At 39.6% G+C, this 27954-nt stretch overlaps 2 protein-coding genes across 3 annotated transcripts; one reads left to right on the top strand and one right to left on the bottom strand.

Annotated features, from left to right (window-relative positions):
• The first annotated feature begins 423 nt into the window (after nt 1–423).
• On the top strand, nt 424–12839 carry crkl (CRK like proto-oncogene, adaptor protein). Its single transcript, XM_084745785.1, has 3 exons — nt 424–1656; nt 2952–3426; nt 10499–12839. The coding sequence occupies exons 1-3, from the start codon at nt 1346–1348 to the stop codon at nt 10631–10633; spliced, it is 921 nt and encodes a 306-aa protein (XP_084601911.1). The 5' UTR covers nt 424–1345; the 3' UTR covers nt 10634–12839.
• Nucleotides 12840–19207: 6368 nt separating this feature from the next.
• Nucleotides 19208–23902, bottom strand: LOC146308245 (T-box-containing protein TBX6L-like). 2 transcript variants are annotated; one of them, XM_084745922.1, is made up of 8 exons: nt 23757–23902; nt 23520–23622; nt 22670–22831; nt 22408–22554; nt 22236–22312; nt 21146–21210; nt 20817–21051; nt 19208–19513 (listed from the first exon to the last, which is right to left on the bottom strand). In XM_084745922.1, exons 1-8 carry the CDS (start codon nt 23885–23887, stop codon nt 19267–19269), a joined length of 1167 nt encoding a protein of 388 aa, XP_084602048.1. In that variant the 5' UTR covers nt 23888–23902; the 3' UTR covers nt 19208–19266. The 2 variants fall into 2 exon arrangements, with proteins under 2 accessions (XP_084602048.1, XP_084602049.1); XM_084745923.1 differs by having other exon boundaries at nt 20829–21051.
• Between the last annotated feature and the right edge of the window lie 4052 nt (nt 23903–27954).

Genomic DNA, 27954 nt, shown 5'->3' with positions numbered 1-27954 from the left:
CATTTACCTGTCCTTTCAGTTGCTAAAAGTTTTATAATAATATTGGGCTAAATAAAATAAATTTAACTTTTATTCACATTTCATAACTGCACTTTGCTTCCAAAAAATAAAAATTGGACTATGAGCAGAGCAGAAAATCAGCACTGGGTCGTGGTGCTGTTATAAATAGGCCTGTAATCTATTTTGACTTACTTCACTGCTTGTTTGGCCTGTGCTGATGACATCAATGCTTTATGATTTGTCACACAAAATGTTCTGAAGCTGTGTCATGGAAACATGATTGACACCTTGCTCTACATGGAGGTGGAGGGAGGGGGAGGTGGCCTCGTCATCCGCCCATCCCCTTTCCTCCTCCCACCCACCACCCATCTCCCCCCCTCTCCCCCTCCCTCCAGGCGTCGGTGACGTGCTGCTAGAAAGCGGGACCTGCCCTCCCGTCGCCATTTTTCGGTCTCGTACTCGCACTTGCGGTGGCTCGGGTGAGGGGGGGGACGAGCAGAAATAAGGGAAAGTAGAAAATATAGAACCGTTAAGCCCGGGAACCATCGCCAGCGGCTCCGGTATATCGTCCTGGCCCCTGAGATGCACGCGCAGGAGACGAGCCGCTGCCGTGAAATCATTTTTTGTGTGAAGACGTGTTGCGGGCCGCCATTTTTTTGCTGTGCTGCCTCAAAAGTCTGCTCCGACTCGAGAAAGGGGATTCAAAAACGCATTTCCATGACGTGTGCCTTATCGTGAGATCAAGAAGATACAAAGTAATCATTTTTGCTTCCGACCCGCGGCTCTACTGGCCACATTTCGGCAGACATGAGGATTTAACAGACGAAAAACTGAGGCCACCTTTTTCCGTTCTCTTAACTGACACATACTGGGGGAGATAAATTATTAGAAGAGAAGAAGCCTGGTGTGTTCTCGGAAGGCGGAACGAAAAAGGGAAGCTTCATTGATCATTTGTTGCTTCGAGGCTCTCTGTCGATGTTTGGCTGTCGTAAGTTTTTATTTCTCTCCATTTTGGCCGCTCAAACAATCACTCGGCCATTGACTGCTCAACACAGGAACCACATTATGCTCCAAAGTTGGATCAAGCCAGTCGCAGCCTGTCTCTGAAAACGTCAGGTTGTTTTTGTGTTTTGGTTGTCGATTTTTTTTTTTTAAATCGGAGGGCTCCGGAGCCTGCAGCGTTTGAGGGCGACGAATGCCCTACCCTGCATCTTCCAAATCCTCCAATTTGCTGTGATTGGCCAATTCCAACCACGCATACACGTTTTAACTTATTGTCTAGCTTGATTTTTTTTCTTTTTTTTCTTATTTGTAGAGTGATATTAACTTATTTTTTGGAACAGAAATGTCAACTGCTCGGTTTGATTCAGCTGATCGGTCCGCCTGGTATTTTGGACCAGTGTCACGACAAGAGGCGCAGAATAGGTTACAAGGACAGAGACATGGCATGTTTCTCGTTCGAGACTCGTCGACCTGCCCCGGCGACTACGTGCTGTCAGTGTCTGAAAACTCCAAAGTGTCTCACTATATCATCAATTCATTGCCAAGCAAAAGGTTTAAGATAGGCGACCAAGAGTTTGATCACCTCCCTGCTCTCCTGGAGTTCTACAAAATCCACTACCTGGATACGACCACGCTGATAGAGCCAGCCCCCAGGTAGGGAAGACCTCACTCCATACTCTTACTATACTACTACACTCTTACATGATTGTAAGATGTACATCACGATGAAGTACCAGAACACCTAGGCCTCATACATATGTCAGCCTGGCTAATCTAGGTTAACTAGGTTGTCTATTTTTATCAAAACTAACCCACTTTCAGTCAGACTGCAGTACCCTGCAGATATCCCCTGAAACATCCAGTCTATATTTGAGACTGGTGGACGCACCACAACCATGCATCCAGTTTAATGTTTATAGTAAGGCTGTGTGGTGTCCCAACACCACTAGGTTGAATAAATAAATGTTTACCAGGCCAGGATGCCGGTAAAGTTTGTGGTTTGTATGTTTATGTACTGTGTTAGTAAGGTTTGCAGCCATAACTCTGGCTGAGTATTACATATTTTATTTTTTATAGCATTCTGTATGTGGCATTTTTTTCACATCTTGCTAAGTCATTGTATATTTATATAGGCATTAAAGGCATAGTTCACCCCCAAAATCAAAACCTGTAGTGCCATTTATTAATCTAGATTGTTTTGGTGTCAGATGCTGAGTTTTGGCAATATCAGCTGTAGAGATCTCTGCCTTCTCTCAAATATCATGAAACTAGACTCGGTTTGTGGTGCTCAAAGCACTGAAAAAATATTTTTAAAAAACTCAACAGCAGTGTCTCATTATAGAAATCAAGAAAAACGGTTTTATGTAGGAACTGTTTTCTTCCTGCCTACCTACATCCACCAACCTTACCACTGTGCAGAAGGCAGCATGCATCTACTCATGGAAGAGAGGCTCACGCATGTGATACTGTAGGATATAAATATCAGCTCTTCTGCTGAGTTGTGATGTAGATGTACGCTTCTTTCTGCATGTTTTCATATGGTTAGTTTGGTAGAAAGAAAATAGCTATTACATTTTTTCCCATTTTCAGCACCATGTGTCACATGCCATCTACTCCCGTTATATTTGCGAGAAGGCAAACATCTCTATGGCTCTCTGGGTTGAAATGTCCCTTAACATTGTTCTCTATTTAAGCCTTTTTGCCAGCTATTTGTTTCTACTACATTACCAAACATTTATGTGCACATGTTCCTTAGGGAGGCATGTGTAAATAACACTTTCACAAATACAAAATGAGCCTTTTGATGTTAACATTCATCATCAACATATCTGATACTAAAGGGAAATATGTCCCTGATTTCATCTTGATCTTTCATTTCATTATCAATGTGAAGTTACAGTACTAACATTATGTTTCCTTCCTCTGCTTCATTATTTTAATCTCTCAAGGTACCCAAGCTCAGTGACATGCCCCATCCAGCCTGTGGGTGGCCCAGAGGAGAACCTGGAGTATGTGCGGACTCTATATGACTTCACTGGCAGCGATGCAGAGGACCTTCCCTTCAAGAAGGGGGAGATCCTCATCATCCTGGAGAAGCCAGAGGAGCAGTGGTGGAGTGCCAAGAGTAAAGAAGGACGCGTCGGGATGATCCCCGTGCCCTATGTGGAGAAACTGGTACGACCTTCGCCTCACCCTGGCCAGCCTTCCCATGGATCTCGCAACTCCAACAGCTATGGGATCCCAGAGCCCTCCCACGCCCTCGTCCATGCCTACGCCCAGCCCCAGACACCTTCACCATTGCCCCCTGGCACACCTGGAGCAGTTATCACCCCTCTACCGTCCATGCAGAACGGCCCCGTCATGGCGAAAGCCATCCAGAAACGAGTGCCATGCGCCTATGACAAAACAGCTCTTGCTCTAGAGGTATTGTAACACCGTATTTAACTTTATCCCACACATTTTATCTAAAGCCGTCTTTTGACCTTTCTCTTTCCTTCCTGTCTTCCTCCATACCTTTCAAGGAGATCACATTGACTTCACTTGCTGTGTTAAGTTGGACTTTAATGGATGTCTGCTTTTGATATCAAATAATGTGTTTGGGCTTCATAAATAGTAACGCGTTAAATGTAAATTCTTGGGACAAGTTCATTAAGAGCATCAAACTAACTTAGTTTGATTCACATTCGGTAAGATTACCAAGCACATTTGGCCATTTCAGTGCCAAAGCACTGCAATATTTACATTTCTCAACCAATTTCAGTGAGTCCTTTTCATATTCAAGGGTTTATGATTTATGTAGAGTAAAAACAAGAGACTGTTTTTCTGACTGACTCAACCTAGATCACAAACTCATAGATATAAAACCAACTAAATGAAATCAGTATTTCAGTGTATTTGTTTACTAGTCAGTTTTACCCTGTCTAAGCTGGTAGTGACATGAAAATACAATCCCAAAGGCTAAAGTGGCATCTACAAATGACGTCTGGAGCAAGAGAGGTCTTGCTCTGTTGAACTTGTAATCACACCCAACAGTGATGTCACAGGGTCCTGGAGTCCACCTGTACATCACTGCTGAGTGAGGAATGAAACTACTGGAAGTAAGAAAAAAGATTTTCAGGAGTTACTTCATTGAAGCTTTTAACTCAACATTTCTACCACAGTGCCAAAAAGGGTGTTGTTCCAGTGTAGAAATGTTTCATTTTAGTAATATCACTAAAATCACCTGCTTTAGATAACAGTAGCTCAGAGGTTGACAGAAGATGATGCTTTTGCTCTTCAAATCATCACATCTTGGCTTTAATCTCTGGTAGGAGTGGCTGTAAGATTTCCAGATCAGACATGTAAATGTTGGTAGTCTGCCTCTGAATGGACAAAGCTAACCAATCTCAAGAGATAATGGGACAACATAATTAATTTATATTCCCCCTTAACTTTTTATTTTTGTAAAAAAAAAAAAAAAAAACATTTTACAGTATAGACCGAAAGTGGAATATTGCTAGCATTGCAACGTTTCTTGTAAAGGAGTATGCAATTGCATTTGCAGTAGGCAGTAATTAGTACTGAGAATTGGGGAAAACACCAGTGCTGCATACAGAGTCACCGCAGTCATCTTGCTGGTTCTATGTGTGAAGGTGTCAAAGGATAGCTTGTAGCTCTTCTCCAACTCTCTAACGCAAGGCTATAGTCGCACTGTGTGGTCACACCAAAAGATTCATAACCAAACTGTAGCCACTCTGGTAAGGGCGTGTGGTGATGCAGAACTTCAGAGAAAGTCTGGCTGTACCCAGCTATTTAGCAGAAGTTGAGAAATTTGTGTATTTGCATGTTCTTGTTCATTTGCTTTAAGTTTACTTCTGGTCAACTTCAACTTGTTGCCCTGGGCACTGGCAACATGCTGCATGTAGATGTTATGTTGCTACTTGTTGCCAGAATCACTGACAATGAATGAATGCCAGACTCATTTATTGTTCAGTGTAAGATAGTTAACCCTGATTCTCTGGCTTCTGGTTAGACAAGAAGTTATGGTGATGTGAGGGGATAGGTGTTGAAGATGTGTATACTTTGTCTGTTACACATGTTGGTGTTTTTTGCTTTGGAATGATTAATGCAAAATGCCCTTTGATAGCTGTACATTGAAGTTAGGCGGGGACTTGGTGGTTTGATGCCCCATGGTATTGTGACTCAACTTCCACTGATGGGTGAGAAGAACCCCAATTATACCACTTTACTATAGCTCTTAGTGGCCCAGGCTCAACCTTCATGCTAGCTAGCTAGCTATCTGCTAAACAGGCAGCAGCTCTGTCAGCCGCACTGTTGAATTTCTCAGCGATGCACTCTGGCTAATACAAATCGGCTTTGACTGTGGTAACATGTTGAAGCATGTGATGTAACGCATAATGTGCACTTCATGTGTACAGCAGAGCTCCAAAATGCTTCTCTCTGATAGCAGACTGGGCTGTAGTGAAGCCCCCAGGGGAGAGATGAAAATGAAAGGTATCTTAGCCCTTCTGGGCTGCCATTCATTGATATTAGAGTGCATCAGTGGATGCAGGAAGTAAACAAGGCCTCTGTTGTGGGGAATGGTGAAACACAGCGTCCCTATGATTCTTGTACAGAAATAAGCATGTAAATTTGGACCGTGAGCAAACCTGGTGAATGGTATTTATGCTAAAGGTTAGACAGCTCCCTTAACATTAGTCCTGGTGTCTCCTCTGCTCTCTTTCCTGTGTCACTTTGTCTGAGGTATGAGGTATTTCCTGAGGTGATTGTTTTTATTAGTTGTACACTGTACAGACAGTCACTAGGACCCCCATTGAATAAGTCAGCTAGACATGTCAGCCGGCCTGGATCTGCATCCTTAACTGCCCATCTTTTGTCAACAGTTGTATAAAGTAGAAACTAATGTTCATTTAACCAACTCCACAAAGAGAGACAGACCAGGCAATAGAAAAAGAGGGAGTGTGCAGAAATGGGCAATCAAAGTGAGCATGGGAGAACTGAAACTGAAACATTACTTTATTTGGCACTTATGCCATTCTTTGTGTATGGAGCCGCAGTTGCAGACTGGAGTTGAAAGATTAACCCATGACTGCTGTCTAATGCTGTATAAATGGGTCAAGCACACATAGAATGTATGTTCAGTCAACTCATGTCATCTCTGTGCCACTTTGTTAAAGAGACGAGTAAGTCTTGACAAGCATCTTTTTATTCCAGAGAATCCTTTCATTCACCAAATAATATTCCAATTACTGTGCAGCACTGGCATTTATAGGCCTAATTGCAGCAGCGTGGACACATTCAAACCCTGCTTTGATCAGTTCGGTTGGTTGCTCCAGTTATTAGTTATTCAACAAAAGTCAGAGATGCCCCTAGGTCCCTCAGTGTTTTTAGCTGAGTAGGATATTTTGTACTTGATCACTGTTACTCATAGGATGCACAGTTATTTTAAACTCTTTCTTAATTGTTAATCAGCTGCCAAAAATGATCACTGTTCTCCTTTAAAACACTACATGTTCATCTAGCAAAATGCAGAGCTGCTGTGGGAAAGTAGTAACGTTGCTTCTCTTAGCAACATTTTCAGGCCCACATTACCACACCTCAGATGTGCCGCTGTTGTGAAAACTGTCTGTGAACTTTGCTAATCCTGGGGAAGAGGGACTCTTGATACTACCGCATCCACAGTAACAAAACAAGATTATAGACTAAGTTTTGCTTTAGATCCTAAAGCAAAACTTTGATCTACATGTGGTTGTCTTTCCTCACACTTTGTTGAGAAGAGAAGGGGGGATTGATTTCTTAATTGTCAATTAGTGCTGGACAGTATATATCATTATCATGGGACTATATCGTCCCAGATTTTGGATATCGTTATATCGTGATACAGCATAAGTGTTTTCTTTTCTTGATTTTAAAGGCTGAATTACAGTGAAGAGACTGGATATCAGAAGTAATTTTCGGAACTTACCAGACTGATCTATTTTTTGTTTCAGGCATTATCTACATTACTGGTGATTATGAAAAATCTTACTGTGACCTTATTGTGAAATAGGACTGTGTGTTGGCAAGAATCTGGCGACAAGAGACATGTTAACATATCAATTCCAGAGTGTCAGCTGGGATATATGTGTGAGCAGCAAGTTCACATCAGGTGTCATGAAATGACACATTCTCACACATATTTTGAACGTCATTCAATTTTCAAATTAAGGAGAAGATATGTAAAACTCACTCACCAAAATTGTCTTTGTTAGTCATTCCACTCCTCAAACAATTACCAGCTCTGGTTTGGTTGAAATAAATCCTTAATGCACCATATTAAATGTGAAAAGAGTCTGTTTCTACAGGCTGTTTTCCACTCATTCCTCAACCAGCTTGGTGCACTCGGCTCCTGTACTGTCCCATTGGATGACAGCACATCACGGGGCAGTGGCTCTAAACCCTAGTGTTGTTCTAGTTCATTATAGTTGATGCTGTTTAATGATTTTGTCATCCACTGTTTTAGGAATTACTGCAAGTTGTGGCAGTGGCAAGCTTGAACCCAGTGCTGTAATGGGTTACAGTGGATACAGAGGCCTTCTCTCTCTGAACATTGGCTGTGTTAAGGCTGCAAGTCTGTTTTTGGCACCTTTTCTCCAGCAGGAGCAGTCCTGGCTCTAATACCTGCAGTGCAGCTCAAAGATGGGCCAAACTTCTTACAAGGATTGGCAGAACTTTGGTTCAATTAGGTGAAAGAATGATACTGCAAAATATGTGATTTGCATTAGCTACAGTTAAGAAATGTAGATGCTATTGTCATTGCCTGTGGTATGTGTTTATATAGTCCCATGAAGACTAGGAAATAGACACAGGGTTTTTCAGACTTGTGTACTAAATTGCAGGCAGAATTGCTGATCTCTTGTTTCTCACTTAAAGTCAATTTGTTCTTCTGTTTTTTTTATCATTCCTAATCTTAATCTAATGTTCATATTATGTTTTTGAACCTTTGCAATCAAGGATTAATCAGAAGTAATGACTCTGAGAGAAGGAAGCCACCAGAAACCCTAGAAATCTGTCACTAGACAGAGATTAAGATGGAACCCTGGTCTGTCCTGTGGTATTTTTGATTTACTGGTCTTAAAACCTGCTTTGCACTAAAAATGCATACCTTACCTCGTCTCATCATGTCTCCTCTATCTGTCTCTTGTCTTTGGCTCAGAATAGATCATAGCTTGCAGCAAAACCCCTTTAGTTTTTTTCTGTGGCTATTCTGGGGCCTCTGGGGTTCAAGAAGCAGAAGCTGTGACTCATTATTTATTCACTTCAGAGACAGGCAGTCCACAACAAATGAAATTAAGTTATTTAGGCTATTGTGTTCATTTTTATAGCATAGTACAAGTCTGACTTTCATAAGAATTTGATTCTTTGAAGTGATCAAGTAAATTTGATATAATCAGATTTGTTGCTAATTAATACTAGGTTAGCAAGGTCAAAAACAAAGTTGTGAATTTTAATCAAAGTCCATATTCATAACAGCCAATCTCCTCTGAAACTTACGGGGCAGTTTTTTTCCATGTTATAAGGAAGCTAGTGATGTCAATCTAATTTCACTGCATCATGATTCATTCAGATGGCCTGATTCAAGTTTATCAGTCTTTGACAGGCGGCTTCCACAGAAGCTTTTTATGACTAAGTAGCATTCTTGTCATTCTGGGACAGCGTAAAGGATTATTGGTACAGATAATGCCAAAGACTAGATGTCCTTGAAGCCTCATTCTGAAGTTAAAGCTACAAATGGTGTGACCTCACATTCACATTTCAATCATGGTTTTGATGATGGAGACTTTTCTCTTCTAATCCTGATAAAGAACATATGGCTTTAACAGATTGGGGTCACATTCAGTGTCACAAGCCCATCTGAGCGACAGTTCAGTCGTCTTTTTAAACCACAGTGTCATGCACATGTGGAAATCTGACAAACAGCTTTTGCTTTAAAAAGTGTGCTTGGTGTTGTATACACGCTTGTGCATTGCAGTGTAGTTTGGAGAAGCTTTTAAAATAAAAACAGGCCACATGCCTAATGCATTGTGTTTTTTCCTTAGGCTCTGAAAAATGTGGACCCTTAACTGTGTCTCATTTTATGTGTATCTTTACAACAGTGTGGGGTGCAGCAGTTAATCACTAGCTTAAAATTCAAATTAACCTCCTGACTTTTCCGCTTATCGCAGGTGCATTGTGTGGAAATTACACTCTCAAAACTATGATACTCTGTTAACTTCATTGAGTCATATTAACATCTTGGCCACCTTAACAAAAAGTGTATGCACTCTTTATGCAGTAATGCACTTCAATTAAACTTGGCCCCTAAAAGCTGCGATGCAGCTGCAGTGTGGAAAAGTACAACTCTAACACTACAGTTTTTCAGAAAAAAACATTGTTTTTAGTTTGACCACACAGCATTTTTAAATGTTCTTGTCCAGCAGAATATCTTGTGACCACATGTCTGAAGTTAAAAATATTTTTTATAAGCTAATAGATCTTTTTCACACAGTCATATTGACATATAGGATCAACACAAGTGTTCCCAATGTCACTAATTAAAACCTTTGGAAATGTGGCTTCAAATGATAAAAATATATGTGATCCACAAAAATCTGAGTGAAAATAAATATTAGAAAACCCAAGTTCATAAAACACATTTGGCTGTTTCAACCATTTCTCAAGACTGTTTTAGCATAGCAGATGTTTTGATTAACATTTCCCTTAGGAGTCCCAAAAGGGATCCTAAGCAATGTACTGCTGTGGACAGCTGTAGAAGAGGACAGCAGCACAACATATGGGAGCCACCTTAAATGTCATTATCATTTCATTACCGGCGCTTTACTTTGCTATTAGCCAGCCTTTTCTGACAGGAAACTGAAACGCCGTCTATGCTCTCTTAAAAGCCACCAAGACGACTTTGACAAAAACTGTAATTTTACCTCTCACAGAACACTTGTGTTGCTGTTCTACCACTGCCTCGATCAGTTAGTTTTGTGTTATTGTGTGACGTTGGTGTTTTGACAAGTTAAGTATGGATCTGAACATGAGGTTGTTCAAGGCAATGGAAAACCAGCAACTCCTATGTTCTGCGAGGTAAAATTACTTACTAAAATTTCATCAAGGGAGTCTGGAGGGATATAACTGCATCAAGTCCCTGTTTTTGAGTTGGCTAGGACTCAGAGATGCAGATTAAGCTAGCAGGAGCAGAGGGGTATTGTTGGACCCTTTTGAGTGGAGCAAGTAACAGAAATTTTATGATTGGTTCATGGAATTAATTGCATCATTTTTGTAATATATGGATGCATTAATTAGAAATATGTTTTAGATACTGACTACTGTGTACAGGAAACCCTTCATACTTTCAACATCATACTGAAAGCTCTGTATGTAACGTATTTCATTTTAAAACTCACTCTGCTTGTGCTGTAAACAAACCCTGCTCCCTCTGTAACTCGGGCTCCTCTTCTTCCTTCCTCAGGTTGGTGACATCGTCAAGGTTACACGGATGAACATCAGCGGTCAGTGGGAGGGCGAGGTGAATGGGCGGAGGGGTCTCTTCCCATTCACCCACGTCAAAATCATAGACCCCCAGAATCCGGACGAGAGTGACTGACCTAAGAGTTTCGACTGGACCCTCTCGCCAGTATCGACCTGTACCTGAATGTGCTGGCTGTCTCCACCTCTCCCGCCAGTGTCACCTCGGTTACGTGCTTGCCTGCTTTGGGGCTGTACAATGATAGCGACCCTTCTGTTGTTGCCAACCGTTGCAAGGCTTTCTGACTGTTTACAGCTTTGGACATTGGATCCAAACTAAAAACCTGACCCCAACTTCTCCCTGTTCCCTTTCCCCATGTCTTGGTTCCAGGCTGGGCAGTGTTTTTTGCATTAGTGTCCTTTTCATTTCCAGATCACTGGGCATCAGTGTGAGTGTGTATGTGTGTGTGTGTGTATGTATAAGTGCATGTGTGTGTGTTCACAATAGATATTTACCACCTTACATCACGACAGGTCTGTTTTTTTTTTTTTTTTTTTTTTTTTTTTTTTTTTTTTTGATTCTCTGAATATTTGTCATGTTTGAAGTCTTGGGGACTTTAGAACGTTTTGGTGTGTGTGTTTGTTTTGTTCATGTGAGGATAATTCGTACGAAGTAGGGAGAAGCAATATCCCTATGGACTTGGGAGAGCACTGAGGCAATGAGGAGCTAACCAGCCAGTCAAAATGTTATTTCTCCAAACAATCAAGTCACTGTTGTACCTTAACCATCAAGCACACACGTACACACACTTATTGGCCATGAGCTATTCAGGTTGACAGGTTTTTGATGTGTGTGTGAGATGTGTGAGGAAGCAGGAGAGATGGGCTTGTGGAGGATGTAGCTCAAGTCTGGCTGATGAGACTTATTTATCTTTTGTTAATAAGACACGACACGGCCGTATGTGATTTCATCTTTTTCTTATTTGTGCCACATGATCAACATTTTTTTCTGTGACATGGAAATGTATGGTAGAGGGGTTACTTTGCATGTTCACTTGGTACCTCTCCTTACTGTCCTTAACATTATTTTGAATTAAAAGGACATTGCTTAGAGATTAGCAGGTTTTTAGTGCCAACAAGCACCAAGCACTAGAAGATAAACGTCAACTTTCTGCATAGGAGTGCAAAAGCTTCGAACAGGTTTTCAAGTCAAATAGCAATGGCAGTAGCCCTGGGCAGCACTTCCCACAAGCATCTGAGTACAAGGCTAGCTAAAAAAAAAACGCAGCGTGGGCACAATGACTGAAGGCTCTCCACTGAGGTGGGAAAGTCCACTCTCAGTGGCTTAGGTCTGGGTAGGAGGAAGAGGTCTCAGCAAGCCAATGAGATCCCATCAATGCCTTTTTTCAGAGAGTAAGATAAATGCATCTCCTAGCGCATGCAATCCCCTCTCTAACCTTATGTTTTTAATGTGATGTTACTCTTGTCAAGTTAGGATTTCAACCAGCTTTATTCCTTAAATATGTGGTCTGTGCACAATTTTTGTGTCTTTTTATGCAAACGGGCCCTATCGGAGTAGTGGAAAGCATCTTTGTTCATACAGTACTGCACTGCAACCTATTCTGTTTGATCAGTAGGAGGATTGAACAGTTGTGCAAACAGTGCTGAACCCTAGATTTCTGCTGTAAGAATGAACTATTTCACTCCCCGTCTCTCCTAGTGCTTTCCCAAATCATTGCTCAGCAGTTCACTCAGAGTAACATTGTGCAGCTTTTAGTTGTATCCCAATCTTTTTTTTTTGTTAGTTTATAGTCAGCTATTAAAATCATGCATTTTGTTAAAATGAGTGATATTAAACAAAAAGTACCTACGGTGACATTTACAAAAGGGAAAAATGCCTGCTGGTTGCCTCTGTGCATGACCTCTTGGCCAGGGAGATGGTTCTTCCTGGCCAAATGCTGCTTAATGTCATTTATGTCCTTATTAAATAAAGGTTTCTCTTATTTTTGATCCCTCCTGGTCTGTGCAAAACAATCCAGTGTGGGTTTTCCTCATCAAACTTATTGAAATCTACTAATTAAGCAATACACCCTGATTATTTCCTTTCTTGAGGTGAACTTGCTTTTCTCATGCTTCTGAGTTGTTTTGTAATGGCATTAACAGTATTACTGTGCTCTCTTCTCATATTCTAGGAAAGCCTGTCTTTTACTTAAGAATTGAAAATTGTGCCTTTTATTTTCTTATACCATTTACATGTGTTAATATCTCCCCATGGTTAACACCTGTGCTGGTATTGACCCTTTATGTACAGAACAAGTAAATAAAATTTACGTCTACTTCTTTAAGTTGCTCCATCTTGTGTCTCTGTCCTCTAAAAGCATGTGTTCTCTTTTAACACAGATGGCTGGGTGGGTGTGGATGTGTTTGCAGCAGCAGCCTGGCGTCACAGGTTGTGTATCTGGAACATAGGACAGTTGCTCTTGCTCTAATTTTTGACAGTTCCAGTTTTGATTCTGGCTGCGCCCAGGAGAAAGGAAGCAATTAATGAATTTTAATGAAGTGCTAATAAAAGAACGTCAGCTGACCTAGAGATAGGGGAATGGAAAACTTTTCAAGGGCAATGTTTCAGATGGGCATGTTCTGTGACTGTTTGTTCAGCACTTTTCAAACCAGGTACAAATAACACAAGTATAAACCAAGTTTCTAAAAAGGCTAATATATAATGTATGTGGCATAAGATTTGGTAACACTTAGGTATCCAGTGACTTTTGAATTCTATTAACTTATGGCTTTACTCTTATCAGTTATAGGTTAGCATTTCATTTTGCACTATGTTCTAGAAAAAGCAGGTGGTGGAAACGTGACGTGTTAGCAGGCACTTAAAGGATTCAAACCATTGACAGTGACCCTCTACTGGGACTTGTTTGAATATGCTAGGTTATGCAACTGTTCCCTTGTGTTGTAGCCATGGGCATACATGCATCTATAGTAAATTTATGACTGTAGAACCGTACCACACAGATTATAGTGGTCCTCATACATGCTTTCTTACACTGAGACTGCTCACTCATTTATGAAATACTCACTTATCCCCCAACACCATATCATCAATAACTATTTGTGTTGCCTTATGGGCTTTTACAGTCAATTCCATAAGTATTTGAGCAATGACATTTTTGTTATTTTGGCTCTGTGTACCACCACAGTTGATTTGACATGAAACTCTGTGCTTTAAGTGGATATTTTCAGCTTTAATTTAAGAGCACTTAAATCCAAATAAGACAAGTGGTGTAGGAATTATCAGTGTTTATATACTCTAGGGAGTCCACGCTTTTAAGGACTATGTTAAGTAATTGGACAGTTGGTTTATCAGGTGTTCCTAGGACAGATGTGTGTTATTCCATCATTACTTAACACATTAATCAGCTGATAAAAGGCCTAGAGTCAGTTCTAAGTGCCATTTTCATTTGGAATCTGTTCCTGGTATCAGTCAAGATGACGACCAAAGATGTGACAATGCCGGTCGAATTTGTGAGTAAATGAAAAATCCTCTTAAACCTTTTAGATCACATCACCAGTCATATTGTGCACCCATTTAGCAATATATGCCAAAAAATTAATTTCTTTGTATTCCTATATTTTAGGTTTGAGCCAGCTATTTCAACCAATGATATCACAACATCCACTCATCATTCTAGCAGCATAGAGGTAAGACTCATTATTTAGCTAGCAGCATGGGATATTGGGTTATAACACTACCACTTTTCAATGTCCGAATCAAATTAAATGTAACGTTATATCCCGCCTGCCCACCCTCTTACATTTAAAAGTACATCACGGTGTAGAAGCTGCAAAATAGTTTCATCTGGACTTTGGAGATTGCTTTTGTGAGACTGAAAAATCTGAAACAGACAAGAGGAGAAATAGTAGGCGCATTATTTTCTTTCCAGTCAACTGTTACGCTCTTAACAAAAACAACACACTGGTGAACTGAGCAATATGAAACAGCCTGGTACACCCCAGAAGACTGCTAAGGGGGATGACAGAAGAAAAAAAACCTTTTAAACTGTCATCCACATCAAAGAACACTCCAAGGCGTAGGCATATCAGTGTCAAAAACCATGATAAGTAGAGGACATCGTCACAAGACCTTCAGAGGTTTTACCACAAGATGCAAATCACTTTAAATCAAAAGGCCAAGTTATGATTTGATAAGAATTACCTTGAAAAACCTTCTGGAACAAGATTTTGTGACGAGACACAGACAAACATCTACCAGAGTCATGGAAAGAGGAGAGTATGGAACAGAAAAAGGCATGTATGGCTACCAGTAGATCTGGCTCCCTCATTTATTGATGATATGACTGATGACAAAAGCAACAGGATGAATTTTGAACGGTCCAGAATAAGCCTGTCTGCTCAGTTTAAGCCCAGTGCCTCAAATCTAATTTGACAGCGCCTGCACAGGACATGGACCCAAAACAAACTGCCAAAGCAACCAAAGACCTTTTCAAGAGCAAAAAAGTGGAATGTTCAGTCGTCTGACCTGAATGCAACAGAGCATGCACTTTACTTGCTAGAGGCAAGTGCCCCTGACTGCAAGTTAATTTTCCCATCTGGGATAATAAAGTGACTGAACTGAAAATTGAAGGCAAAAAGTCCTTGATACAAGCAGGAACTGAAGACAGCTGCTGCAGTAGAGGCAGACCGTCACCAGGGTAAGACGCGCAGCATTATGTGATGTCTGTGGGTGCCAGACTTCAGGCAGACAGTTGATTCAAAACTATTTGTGACAAAGTATTAAACATGATGACTTTATTTAATATCATGTTAATTTTTCAAATCAATTTTGATACATTGAAATGTGATGTGTATGGACAAAAATGGTTGTAATTCCTTCACGGTGTACCTAATATTGCTGTACCATTTTGACATGAAATTTTTTGGTAAACAGGTGTTAGCAATTATACAAACTACAACACTAAAAAGAACAAGACTTGAATAAGTATCTTCATCATATCAACATGGCTGCCATGAAAAACATCTACTGTTTTATTTCAAATCTATTTTGGTGGTGTACAGACCCAAAATACCAAAAATGGCATCACTGTCCATACACTTAAGGACCTGACTGTACATCTCGAGGGAATTAATAAAAAATATAAAGTAGGAATTCACAAGACTTTATCAAGTTAATTCTCGTGATGTTATGGTTAAAACGTTGATGTTGATGATATACAAGAAGATGTAGAAATTCTATGTATTGAACAAAAAAAAAAAAAAAAAAATCATTAACACCATTAAAACTTTAGCATAATGTCACAAATTACTTCCTTAACCTTCTTACTAAACTGTTATTTGCATCAGTTAACACACTATCCACTAAAAGTTGAAAGACTGAAGGATTCAGTTAATTATTATTATTAACACAAGTTTTAGGAAATGTTTTAGGTTCCACAGTTTTGGTATAAGGTTTTCAAATTATGCCCTTTAAAATCATTATTCCATGATTAGGGAAAACTGCTTATGTAGTTCACTCTCTGGCTGTTATCCCTGGATGCCTTGTGCTTTGTTTTCGTGCCAGGTTAAACTGCCATTAAAGCCAATCAATGTAGTCCTCTGGACTGTGATAGGCGGTGGCTGCAGTGAGAATGACCATAATGAATCAAACTTAGCTGAGTCTGACCTCTCCTCAGGGCACAGTGTCAGTGTGTGTGTGTGTGTGTGTTAATGGATGTGTGGCACGGTCGATGAAGGCCTTCCTACAGTCCATTACCACTACCGCCCTCAAAGTAGCTGTGGTGGCAGCTGCCATGCTGTACAGTGTTTTTGCCCACAGATGTGAACATCTAAAAAATATGGGGCGAAATTATTAATAAAAACGGGACACTACAATGTATTTATTTTCTGAGGTAAAAAAAGATATTTTGTAACTAATGTAGCTAATGATGACTAATGTAATTAAATTAAAATGCAACACAGGGTTGCACAATGAAAAAAAGTTGAGGTGACTTCATGCTACACACTCATATATATCACGTATGCAGACACATAAGAGTCCACCTCCCTGTGTCTCGTGTGTTGCGTCCTGTAGGTTCTGTCCATCTGTCCATCCACCTGCCCCCACTCTCCTCCTCTTCTCCCTTCTGACGGGGTAGTCGAAGGATGCCTTGTGCTTTGTTGATCATCTCGCTGCCTGCTTCTTTTTAATCCATGCTATGCTTCCTTAGCCCGAAAAAGTAACATGCAAACTCTTTTTAGTGCTGATTGAAGTTGTACTAATGAACATGAAGTCTAATGTTATCAGTCTACAGTAGTCTGCATGCTGCCTTTTTTAGGCTTACATCAATTATGTCAGTGATCCAGTGTGTATGTGTTTTGGAACCCCCAGTGTTTTACCCATCAGCTGTTAGTAGCCTAAGTAGTCATGATGGACAAGATGTAAGCCCATGAATTAATCAGCATTATAACTGGCACAGTCAGACTTAGAATAGCTTGCAAGTCCTCAGGAACAGTCAGTTGTTTCAGTCCCTCTCATGTAATAAGCACCTTATAATTATTAACTTCTTGCAGCAAATTGTACCAGCTACTCCTGAAATCAGAATATAAGTAGTGAACGTCCAAAAATGAATGAAATTCAGTCATTTTAAAAGATTTTTCTTCTCAAAGCTTCTTCTTTTGCTTAAACTGGCACATTGTCTCAGGATCTTTTAAATTACCTTTGCTTTGATATCTAGATACAGGATTCGAGAACATTTGTTGGCTCTGGTAAAAGCCTTGACCAAACACTCGCATACCCCTGGGTGCTGGAATTATAACTCTAGCGCACTAATAGACTCCATCTGTGGCGTATAATTCATTTTATAGTGAGGTGAGAGGAATCCAGGATGAGCTATGTGGGTGACCCAGATGACCCAGGCTACCTCAGGAAGACCTGGAGGTTTAAACGACCGTCCTGTAATCAGAATGTCACACTTTGAAACTTCCTCACAGCCAACATGTCTGGTTGGTGTTAATGAAGAAACACAGTGACAGATGACCGTATCTGCCCAACATTTGATACCAGTTTGCCTCTCTGTACGTATGTTTTACAGTGATGCTAAAAAAGCATTTTACACAAAAATACAAGAGTTGATGTGCTCTAGAAAATTCCTTTGCAGTGTGCGCTCCCTGAAGCTTTATAAATGTCCCAGATATGGCTTCCCTCTCCCTCGCTCGTAAAACATTTACAGCACAGACGTTCCTGCCTTCTGCCGGAGAAACTATGCCAGACTATGATGGTAATTCCACACTAGCTGTCTGTCATCACTTTATCAGGTCAGACTCGCTGCTCTAGGACAGTCTCTCATTGCGCCATCGCTCTCACCCCTAAATAGTGTTGTTGTTGTTGTTGTGTAATGCTTGTGCTCAAAGTATACAGTCGATGAAAACATATTTGGTGCTCTTGTGAAAATTAATGGCTTAAGTCTCCGCTAGCTGTGGTATAGTAATGGATTACTAGAGCGGCAGGGTCATGATCCCACAGAGAATGTAGTTTTCAGGACATTACAGTCTGGTTTGGATTTATTTGATCATGTGCTGTGGCTGGTGAGTGGAACTATGGTTGCACCTTGGCTGGTCCATATGAATCGATTATGAAATGGTTTCAGCCGCACTAGGGGCACAGTTGTTTGGATGGCAGTGTCGGTTGATTGGTCAGTCAGTCATGGTGGCCCAGACTAAAATATCTGAACGACTACTGGATGGACTGGGATGAAACTTTGTGCAGATATTCATGATCCCCAGAGGATGAATCCTAATGACTGGTTACTATTAGTGGTTATTGGAGCTACACTAATCTTACAACAGAGGATGTGAAGGGATGGTGCCCTTGATATGTCTGCGTTTTGTCAATTAAGCATGACTTGGTTTTGCTGACTTCCATTTTTGAGTATTGCCTCAGCTCACTTCCCCTCGGTTGCTTGCCTCAACCGAGGGGCCAAAAAAACCACCAGGTATCAGGCACTGTCCCTGGTGCCTGAAAAATGAAAACACATATAAAAGAATTCCTGAATGTCACACAGGTTTAACCATTGTTGTCCATCTTCCTTTATTGTAATACAACTTTTATCAACATCTAAACACCAATATATAATTTGTCACTTTTTGATGCAGATACTTATGTAATATGACAAAAACAATTTTTTTCCATTTAGAGTTGAAGTACATTTTGTTATGCATTAAAGTGATTTTGTCATTTTATACTATATTGTATTTTAAGTAATTCCAGCTGAAGATGAGCAAAAATCAATATAAGAGGAAAACCCTTTGAGGCTTAAAAAAAAAACTTTGATATCGCAATATGATACTGTGTTATTGAAGGTCTGTTACAGTACAGATCGGTATCTTTTCATCACACCTGCAGATTAAATTTGACCCTTATTTCCCTGCTGCATTGATACAGGACAATATATACTGTGTCTGAAAAAAACTCACTGTAAACACAGACGGCCGTTCAAGCTCAAACTGAACTAGCGTGTGCCTGTAAAAAATACAGGAAAATATGCATGCTTCAGATGAATCGGGTCTTTTTTCCTGTGAAACCAACAAGTTAGTAAGTTAACCTCCACATACAATACAAGCTCTTGGAAACGTAATACGCAATCGTATGCTTTTACCCACTGGAGTGGCTTGTCAGTTCAGTTGCTGTTCCACTCATAATAACAACATTCCGTCAAAGCTTTAGCGGTTTTATCCTCCATCAATGATGTCACCATTGCAAAGGGTCAAAGGTCACCAACAGGAGTAGGAGAAGAGTGGGTACTGGCTCCAATCTGCTGCATGGCTGTGGTGGTGGTGAGGATGGTGGTAATAGCCATTCTGTAGCTGTTGGGTGTTGTGTTCGGCTGTGGCAAGTGGATGAGGTGGAGGGTGGACTGTGGTGTGCGCTGCAGCGGCGTCACTGGAAGGCAGCGGAAATCTGGCATACTCTGCTACTGCGTCATTGGAAGGCAATTGAAAAGTGGCGTACTCTGCAGATCTGGAGAAAAGAAAATGACATTATGGTTAGGGCTGTACTGATACCAGTATCAGAAATCACTCTGATGCAGCACAAAATGCTGGTTTGTGTATTGAGTCTATGCACCTATCCAATATTATGTCCCCAAAATGGGACCCAGCTACTTCCCAGCAGCGGCCTGTATGCCAATTTTTTTAACCTGAGCCAGGCCATACAGAAATTATAGCAATCATATCACTTCCATATATACATACTAGAATACAGCTGTTAAAACAGAACAGTTCATATCTTTTTTAAAGGACCAGTGTGTATGATTTAGTGCCATCTAGTGGTGAAGTTGTAGACTGTAACCAATTGAACACTGCTCACCTCACTCCCCCCTACCAAGTGTGCAGGAGAACTGACGGTGGTCACAAAACTCATGAGAAACACAAAGGCCATGTCTATAGCCAGTGTTTGATTTGTCAGGTCTGAGCTATGAGGAACATACTCAAAACACAAAACTTCAAGTACTTTAATTAATTTATAGGTTTTGGGCTCAGTTTTATTCTGAAAATATTTTACCAACTAATAATGTTTTGTTGAGATAATTTACTTTCATTTGTTCATTGAAGTGCAAGTTAATATTTAATAATTTCATATTTACATTTGGATTTAATTTTCCGGCACCTAAATAATGACACGTCAGGTTTACAGCTCACTGTGAACAATTTTTGAAATACAAACTTTAGGGGTTTCTAAAAACCAAAACTTCACATTAAGCTAAAGATAAAAAGTAAAGTATTTCAAAAGATTATAGGCTGGTAAAACTTAAGTTTTCTCAGAACTTAACACTTAAACTTAAGTTTGAGTTGATTCAAATTTAAAAAAAAAAAATAGTGAATGCATTAGCTTTGAGATTATGAGTTTTCCAGTCTTTTTTTTTTTTTGTTTGTTTACAATGTGACCATTCAACATGGCAGCCTTCATGGAGGAGGACCTGTACCCTCTGTGGATATAAATGGTTTCCGTCCAAGTTTTTTTTTCAGATGATTAGACTAATGAAAACATACTTTTATTTTATTTTATTTTCCATTTCCGCCATATTCTGGCAATAGACTCCCTAAATCTTATACACTGGTCCTTTAATGCACTGATATTAGATCAGTACTCTAAAAATTTGTATCATAATATCTAGTTATGGTTCTTTTGAAGTGCATGAAATTATTATTCTCACAACTTCTATTTGTTCCATCCAGGTATTTTCAATATTACTGTCATTTATTTTATATATATGTTATAAAACTTTTATTTTCCTCACTGGATTTTATGTCATCCTGAATACCTTAAATCATACCTGTAGGGCTGGTACGCCACACAGAAGGAAGCAGGCACCATCTGTTCCTCACAGCTGTAGTCAGTCTCATGCAGCTCCAGGGGCTCAGCAGGTAGACTCTCAGATAGGTCTTGCTCCAGAGCCCAGGGTGAAAGGTCACCCCTCTTCAACGACTGAGGCTGTGTGGAGGCCTCATTCTTCTGCTCCTGCTCTAAATGAGAGGTGGAGGGCATCCTCTGCAGGCCTGAGAGGGAAATACAGTGTTTAATAGGATCTCATTAAAGTGTGAAGACAGTGGCGCACAACCTGTATGAGAAAAAAACTCGAAAATAACTTACCTGGAGGACTGTTGCAGAGAGATTTCTTGGCTCTTTTTGCAGGAGGGCTTCTATTTGGATGACACCTATTAAAAGAATAAAGCACTTCAGACATTTTTCACACTTCTCTGCCCACTCAGACTTATGCTGATATTGGCTTAAAACAAAAATGTAGCACAGACAATGTTATGGTGACGTATGGTAATTACAAATTAAATACAGAAGACTGTAACAAAAACAAGTTATTTTATGTGAACATATAGAACAAATAGAATGCATGGAGGTTAACAAAAAAAAATAAAAAATCAAAGTAGTTGGCAAGGTTCCTCAAAAGTACAGCAGCATATTGCTGCCACTCCAGAAAAAGAAAAACAATTAGTATCACATTATAATGTGGAAAGTTTACTGTTGTAACAAGTTTATTATTCTAACTTTCTAACAATATAAGTGTCACATTATAATGTTTTATGTTATATGTTTCACTAAATTTGAAAAGACAAGTTCTGGTCATTTGTAATGATTGAGCACAAATAAACTCTATTAAATAAACTTGATTAATTCAGTTTAACTCTTTTATTTTTCGCAGTGTTTTCATTCATTGAAGCAGCAATAATTTATCTTAAAGTTTACTGGAGACACAAGTTTCTATCATTTGTTCTCTACTATAAAATAGAAGGCTCCAAAGAGTTTAAATTCTCAAACATATATACTGGAACGTCTTCTAATATGCTAGTGATGTTTACTTAAACTTAAAATATTGAGTTGACTGAACTCCATACAGGTCATTCATTCAACCTAAGATTTCAAATCAAAAGGCTTTCAATTTGAAGAACTCATGTTTATAAGTTATTAAGTGTTCTGAAACTTAATACTTGAACTTTTAAGTTTGATTGAAATTTGATTCCACTGAAATTCCTCTGTGATTTTTGCAGTGTATATTGTTCAAGCTTAAGTTTGTGTCATAATAGTGTAAGAAATATCTTGTTATGTCATGAAAAAATTCTTCTTACAATAATAAGCGTTTCCTGTTATAAGGTGATCCTGATCCATTTTCAGAAGTGCTTGTGACTCGCCTGCAACAAATTCAATCCATATTAACAGTAATTCCTACCTTTTACTGTGGGAGTGGGTGCCTCCCTCCCTGAATCCCTTAGCAAAGGGGTTGTGGTCAATCTTCAACTTGGTGATCTTTAGAAAAGGCAAGAAAAGATACAGATTTTTATTTAAATTCAACAGCAACACTTGGGCTTAATGTTGCATAAAACATATATGCATGTTTATACCTTTGGGTTCTGGTAAGCGGTCACTGCAGTGAAGGTCGTCTCTTGGAAGGAGAAGGTTTGAGATGGGGCCCAGCGGACAGTGTAGGGACTGTCTGCCTGTGTAACATGAAACCTGGGGTAGTAGCGATGCATGGAGTGCAGAATGATCTGATGGGTAAAAAAAAAAAAAAAAGCTGAGTGAGCAAAACACACACTGAGCAAAGTGAAAAATAGATATAACACGGCATCTTCATTTAACTCTATATGTAAGATGGTGTCTTACGTGGCCATGCTGGTCCAAAGTGTTGTTGGTGAGCTTCATCTTGAAAGAAAACGCCTTTTTCATCCAGTGCCTTCCAGGGGCAGGGGAGTCCGGGTGCACGTACGTCCGACACGGGGGCTGGGGCTCTGCCTTCCCCGCGACTTCCCACTGCTCCTTTTTCCACTACAGAGAAAATGGGGGGAGGGATGCAAAGTCAAGCAAACATGTCTGATTAATCAGAAGTCTTCATGAAGTGTTATTTTTCCACTTCATAATGACTGATGCAATGCAGAGAGCTGTGGTGCACGAAAATGTATTGGTTGGCAGGATGTATTGCAGGGCTATTCTTTACATTCTGTTTCTATCTTTCTGGTCACTTTTGCTAATATTATTTTGGTAAGGAAAAAAACACTGTTTCTATAAAATCACCACCAACCAGACTTGCTCAGCGCTAGCCTACACCACTTTCCCTTTATCATGCACTTCATTGTTTTCAAGTGGGTGCTAAAAGCAATATCTGTGACCAAATGGGCCATGGCTGTTGATGTAAGAGCTGTTGAATGTATGGATGGCTGGCCACTCCCTCTTTCACCGATTGCAAATAAGAAGGGATGCTAATTGATTGGGCCTCCAGCCGAGAGTGCACAAACAGGAAGCAGCGAAAGGCTTTGATATGCAGCGGTGGACGGCTCAGGGTGGGCAGGCCGATGTCTGTCTGCTGCCGACTGCTGTGTTTTACATACTGAAATCTCCCCAGCGAACTAAACAAAATGTGCAAAACAATGAAAATCAAGTAACTGTGAAGAACATGTTGTGTCTGAACTCAAAGGAGAGCAACAGTGCACACAGTGTGTGTTGCATATGTATTTACCTTGTATTTGAAATTGTCTACAGGAACCATATCCACCATGACGACATAATTGGCAAAAGGCTGGAGCCCAGATAGACGGATGCAGCAATGGGGAAACATTCTCCTGAAACAGACACACAAAGTCACAAATCGGTGAATATTTTTGTGTTGTATGCTTTGGTCAATACAAAATACTACTGGTAATTTTCAGTAAGTACAGAGTCTTAGTCATTCGACTAACTTTACCAGCATTCTTACCTTCCGTGCTTTGCTATAATCATCTCTGTGTTGATGCTGTAGAAGGACTTCCAGAGATCAGCATTCTCCAGGGTCATTCTGGTGCAGCCTTGCTGCTGGTATGAGTCAGCTGCTGGAGGGGGCTGGGGCATGTTTAAATTTGATTTGGAGTCTGTAGAGAAATAGCAAATGCAAAAGTTCTGGAAAATTAGAGTATGAGAGTATGAGAGTTTGGAGGTGTATAAAAAACATATTTTCACAAAGTATGCAGAATTTAAGACGTCTTATCTATCTGCAAACAACTCTACTTAAAATGTTTTATATTGGAATTAAATAATTCCTCTTTAAATCAGTAAATTATTAATGACAGTTTACATGCAAAAATGTATTATGCACTGGAAGAAATGTGTTTTTGTGGTAGAGTGAACAAGTCTTTAATACTTCATGGCTAAATGCATCTTGTAATGAGGTACCTGCAACCCAAACTGAACAAATCGTTAAAGCACGAGTTAGATCTAATGAGATAAAACTTACCAAAGACGTGTTGCACGTTACTGTGTCCTCCTTATCGCCGCCAGCAAAGAAGCTTTGAGACAAAGTGCTGCTTTCAGGTTTTCTAACACTGAAGTCAAATACATCAGGGCCCTGGGTCTCTATCCTTGGAAAGTCGGAGCTTTGAACTTGATTGGTGATCAGACGAAGGGAGGGGTCTAAACAGCCCAGGGGGTGTAGTCAGAGTGGAGTGAGGGGGCAGGTGAGAACATTACCTGAAGTCGAGGTCTAGTTCAGCTGCCATACAATAGGATACTGTGTGTAGATGTCGGTGTCTTTTGTTCAATGGTCAATCAATACTTGTATGTTTGGGTGAAAGTCTCTCAGACCTGCAAAGTCTTTCATTCCTGTATCTATTAATCACAGAGACAGTGGTGAAAAGTAACCAAGTACATTTACTCAAATACTGTACTTATGTACAAATTGGAAGTACTTGAACTTAACTTGAGTATTTACATTTTATGCTACTTTATATTTCTACTGCATTTCAGAGGCAAATACATTTATTTGAAAGCTGTGATTCGTTTTCAGATGAATATTTGACACAATAGATATTATAACAAGCTTTTAAAACACGACACAATGTCAGAGATTAAACCATTTTTCCCAACCTTTTTGCCTTTTGATTCCCTACAACGAGTGAAGTTATGTCACATTTCAGATATCCATATGTTAACAGCTCCACCAAATCCCTCTGAACGGCCCGCATGATTTTATTTCAATATGTTCGTCTGTTCGAATGATCCACTGTTTCACCTACAATTGAAAACTGAAAACACATTGGTTTATGAGAACTGTGAAACTTTTTTTTCTTGTCTCATCTCATGAGCCCTCAGAATTACATTCTTTGTAGTGGCCTGAGCCAGTAACATGCTGCACACACTGATGCTTCAATATTAACTGTCTAATAATGTCATATAGCCACAGGAACCAAAACAAACAAATACTTTAATACTTTAAGCACATTTTTACAGAAATGTGACCTTATATTGGGGATTTCTACTTGTAATAGAGTATTTCTACATCTCTGTGTGGGTACTTTTAAAGGAACAGTTCACCCCAAAATCAAAAACACATTCAAAGTTCCAAGCAGTATTGTGGATAAGGTAGGCTGGGAATGGTTGCAACAAGTCTTAGTCCTCCTCCTGTGATGACACTCATTCTGCACATGCTCAGTTAGACCCTCCACCTACCAAGACAACATAAAAGGATAGTTCACTCAAAAAACAAATGTGCAGGCAAATTGTTCCATTCTTTCTGTCCCACTCTGCAATATAGAAAGATTGAAATACATCAGTAACATCTACACATTGACTCAACATAGGCTCATGTTTAAGCATAAAAAACATTAACGGTTATTTGATAATTATTGCAAAAAATACATAATACTATAATATTCTTGTAAAACAATGTATATTTTCATAATGCTGTGCTTACTGAGACAAAAAGCAAAAGTTAATCAGAGGAATTTTAATGTATTTTTAATATGTAGTAACTGCCTTTTTCCCCTTCAAATAAATATTGTGAATTCTATGTCAAATGTTATCATCTTTAAATTATGTGGGTAATTAGCAAACAAAGCCTTAGTTAGACTAGTCCAAATAGTCTCTGAGTAACTGAGATGAATCCAAATAGTGTTGCAACCGTCCCCTGTCTCCCCTGCCACCCAAAGACATAATAACCTATACCTGAGACTTGTCTGTGATGAATCTGCAGTGCTCTCCTGCCAATTATACACTGTCTGTATTTACTGAGCCTGAGATGCATAAAAGATTCGCTCCTCTTCAGTCAATGTTGAAGGACAGTGAGCAGTATCTCAAAGTGCCCCGGGGGGATGGAAGAACAGACAAACAGGTCCCTTCCTGGCATATCTGGTTGTGTATTGAGAACAAGTCGGCAGATTACAGAGGTGATTGGAGTTGGGGTGCAGCCTTGACAATGGCAGAAAATGCTGCTAATCCTGTGAGGCCATTTGGCCCTGCCCCGCCCCCCCAACCCCTGCTATCTGCAGGCCCTCTGATGGAGCCAGCACTTAGCAGCCCGTTCACATGAAAGACTGATGTGAGGGAGGGAAGGGCAGCAATTTGGATTTTAGAGGGCAATGTTCAAAGTTTACAGCCAAATGAATTTATTCCCGCATAAATTCCATGACCAGCTTTATTCAAATCCACAGAAGTTCATTTAAAATCAGTGTAAACATCATATAGCTTCAATGAAGTGTTGGAACAAGCTGATACCGGACATGTATGATACTGACAGACAGAGAGGAATTTTGCAACCTTAAAGCAACTTCAAGGAAAAAGGAACAAAAACTAGACGAGGAGTTAAAACGCTCTCATTCTGAAGACACATGGAAGCATCTGCAACAGGGTTATGACTGCTTAATTACAGACAATAAAGAATAAAGTATGTCTTTAAAAACTGTAAAGAGTAATTTAGCTGATTTTAGAATCAGGTTTCAAAAAATGTTCAGTGCTTCCTGGATTAACTTTCTTTTAAAACAATTAAACAATCCAAATGCATTTAATTCTACATATATGACACTTTAGCATACTTGAGTGTATGTACAGTCAGACTAATCATCAGTATACTTCAAGTGTGTTAATGCTCAGTTAACTTGAAGTTTTCTATTTTGGAACAAATTTTGTACAATATTGTACAATAGTATAATTTAAATAGTAAATAATTAAAATAGTAGAACACAGATGAGTTTGAGAAAGCATGCACTTGCATGTCTCATAAAGTAATAAATAAAATAGAAGAGCAGACATAGAAATTACTTTCATCAATTTAAGCTGGCTCATTCTTTGTTACTTTTGTCTTACCTAAAATAGTGGACAACTGCAGACGACAGCAGATGTAGCAGAGAAATGCAGCCTGTTATGTGACCAATGATCTAACTTCTCCTGACCTTATGGTGGTGCACATCAATTCAGGCAATGTGAGCTTATTTTTCATCACAGTACAATATAAATTGTTTGTCATACAATTATTTATTAGCTACATTAGCAATGATTGGTTAATGTGTACATACAGCGCTGTCTTTGTTTTTCTTGTCTAACCCTAGGCAACAAAAGTGTAGCTAACATATAGGAATGCTAGTCATCGCTGCTATCTGGTGGCTAGGAGTATTGATATTGTATTGTATTGCAACAAATTACTAAATTTTAGTAATTTGCTCAACACTGAGTATGGTCTGCTTAATGTTAGAGATATGATGGGAGTAGAAATGCAGTATCTGTAATGTTGATGTTAATAAGAGGTTATTAGATGTTTCCTCCAGGAGAAATTCTCGAGAAACATTTAAATAACACATTAGACATCAACTAAACCAGTTTGCTCTGAGTGAAAGTGAACACTGTCTCTGTCTGCGGATCTTGTGTGTCTGTTTGACTGAGGGTGTTGCTGAGCTACACACGCAAACCACTGATGTATTTCTCTCGCTGCTTTTTTCTTGCTAACGCAGCTCCCTCTCTTCATTCACTCTCTTGCTCACTCAACTGTGGAACCTGGGAGGAGGGGTCAACGTTGAATGGCAACTGACTAATCCTGCATAGTATACCTTTAACCTGTTTTTAGTTTGTTTCACTGACTGTTTTATAATTGCAAAAAATAGCATTTCCTTTAATGTTCAGATTAGATGTATAAAAACTGCTGTGGTAAATTT

The sequence above is a fragment of the Lutjanus erythropterus genome, chromosome 20, assembly GCF_056507025.1.
Source record: "Lutjanus erythropterus isolate fLutEry1 chromosome 20, fLutEry1.hap2, whole genome shotgun sequence".
Classification (NCBI taxonomy): Eukaryota; Metazoa; Chordata; class Actinopteri; order Lutjaniformes; family Lutjanidae; genus Lutjanus; species Lutjanus erythropterus.
The sequence above is the reverse complement of the archived record's forward strand: the minus strand, read 5'-3'. Positions and strand labels throughout refer to the sequence as shown.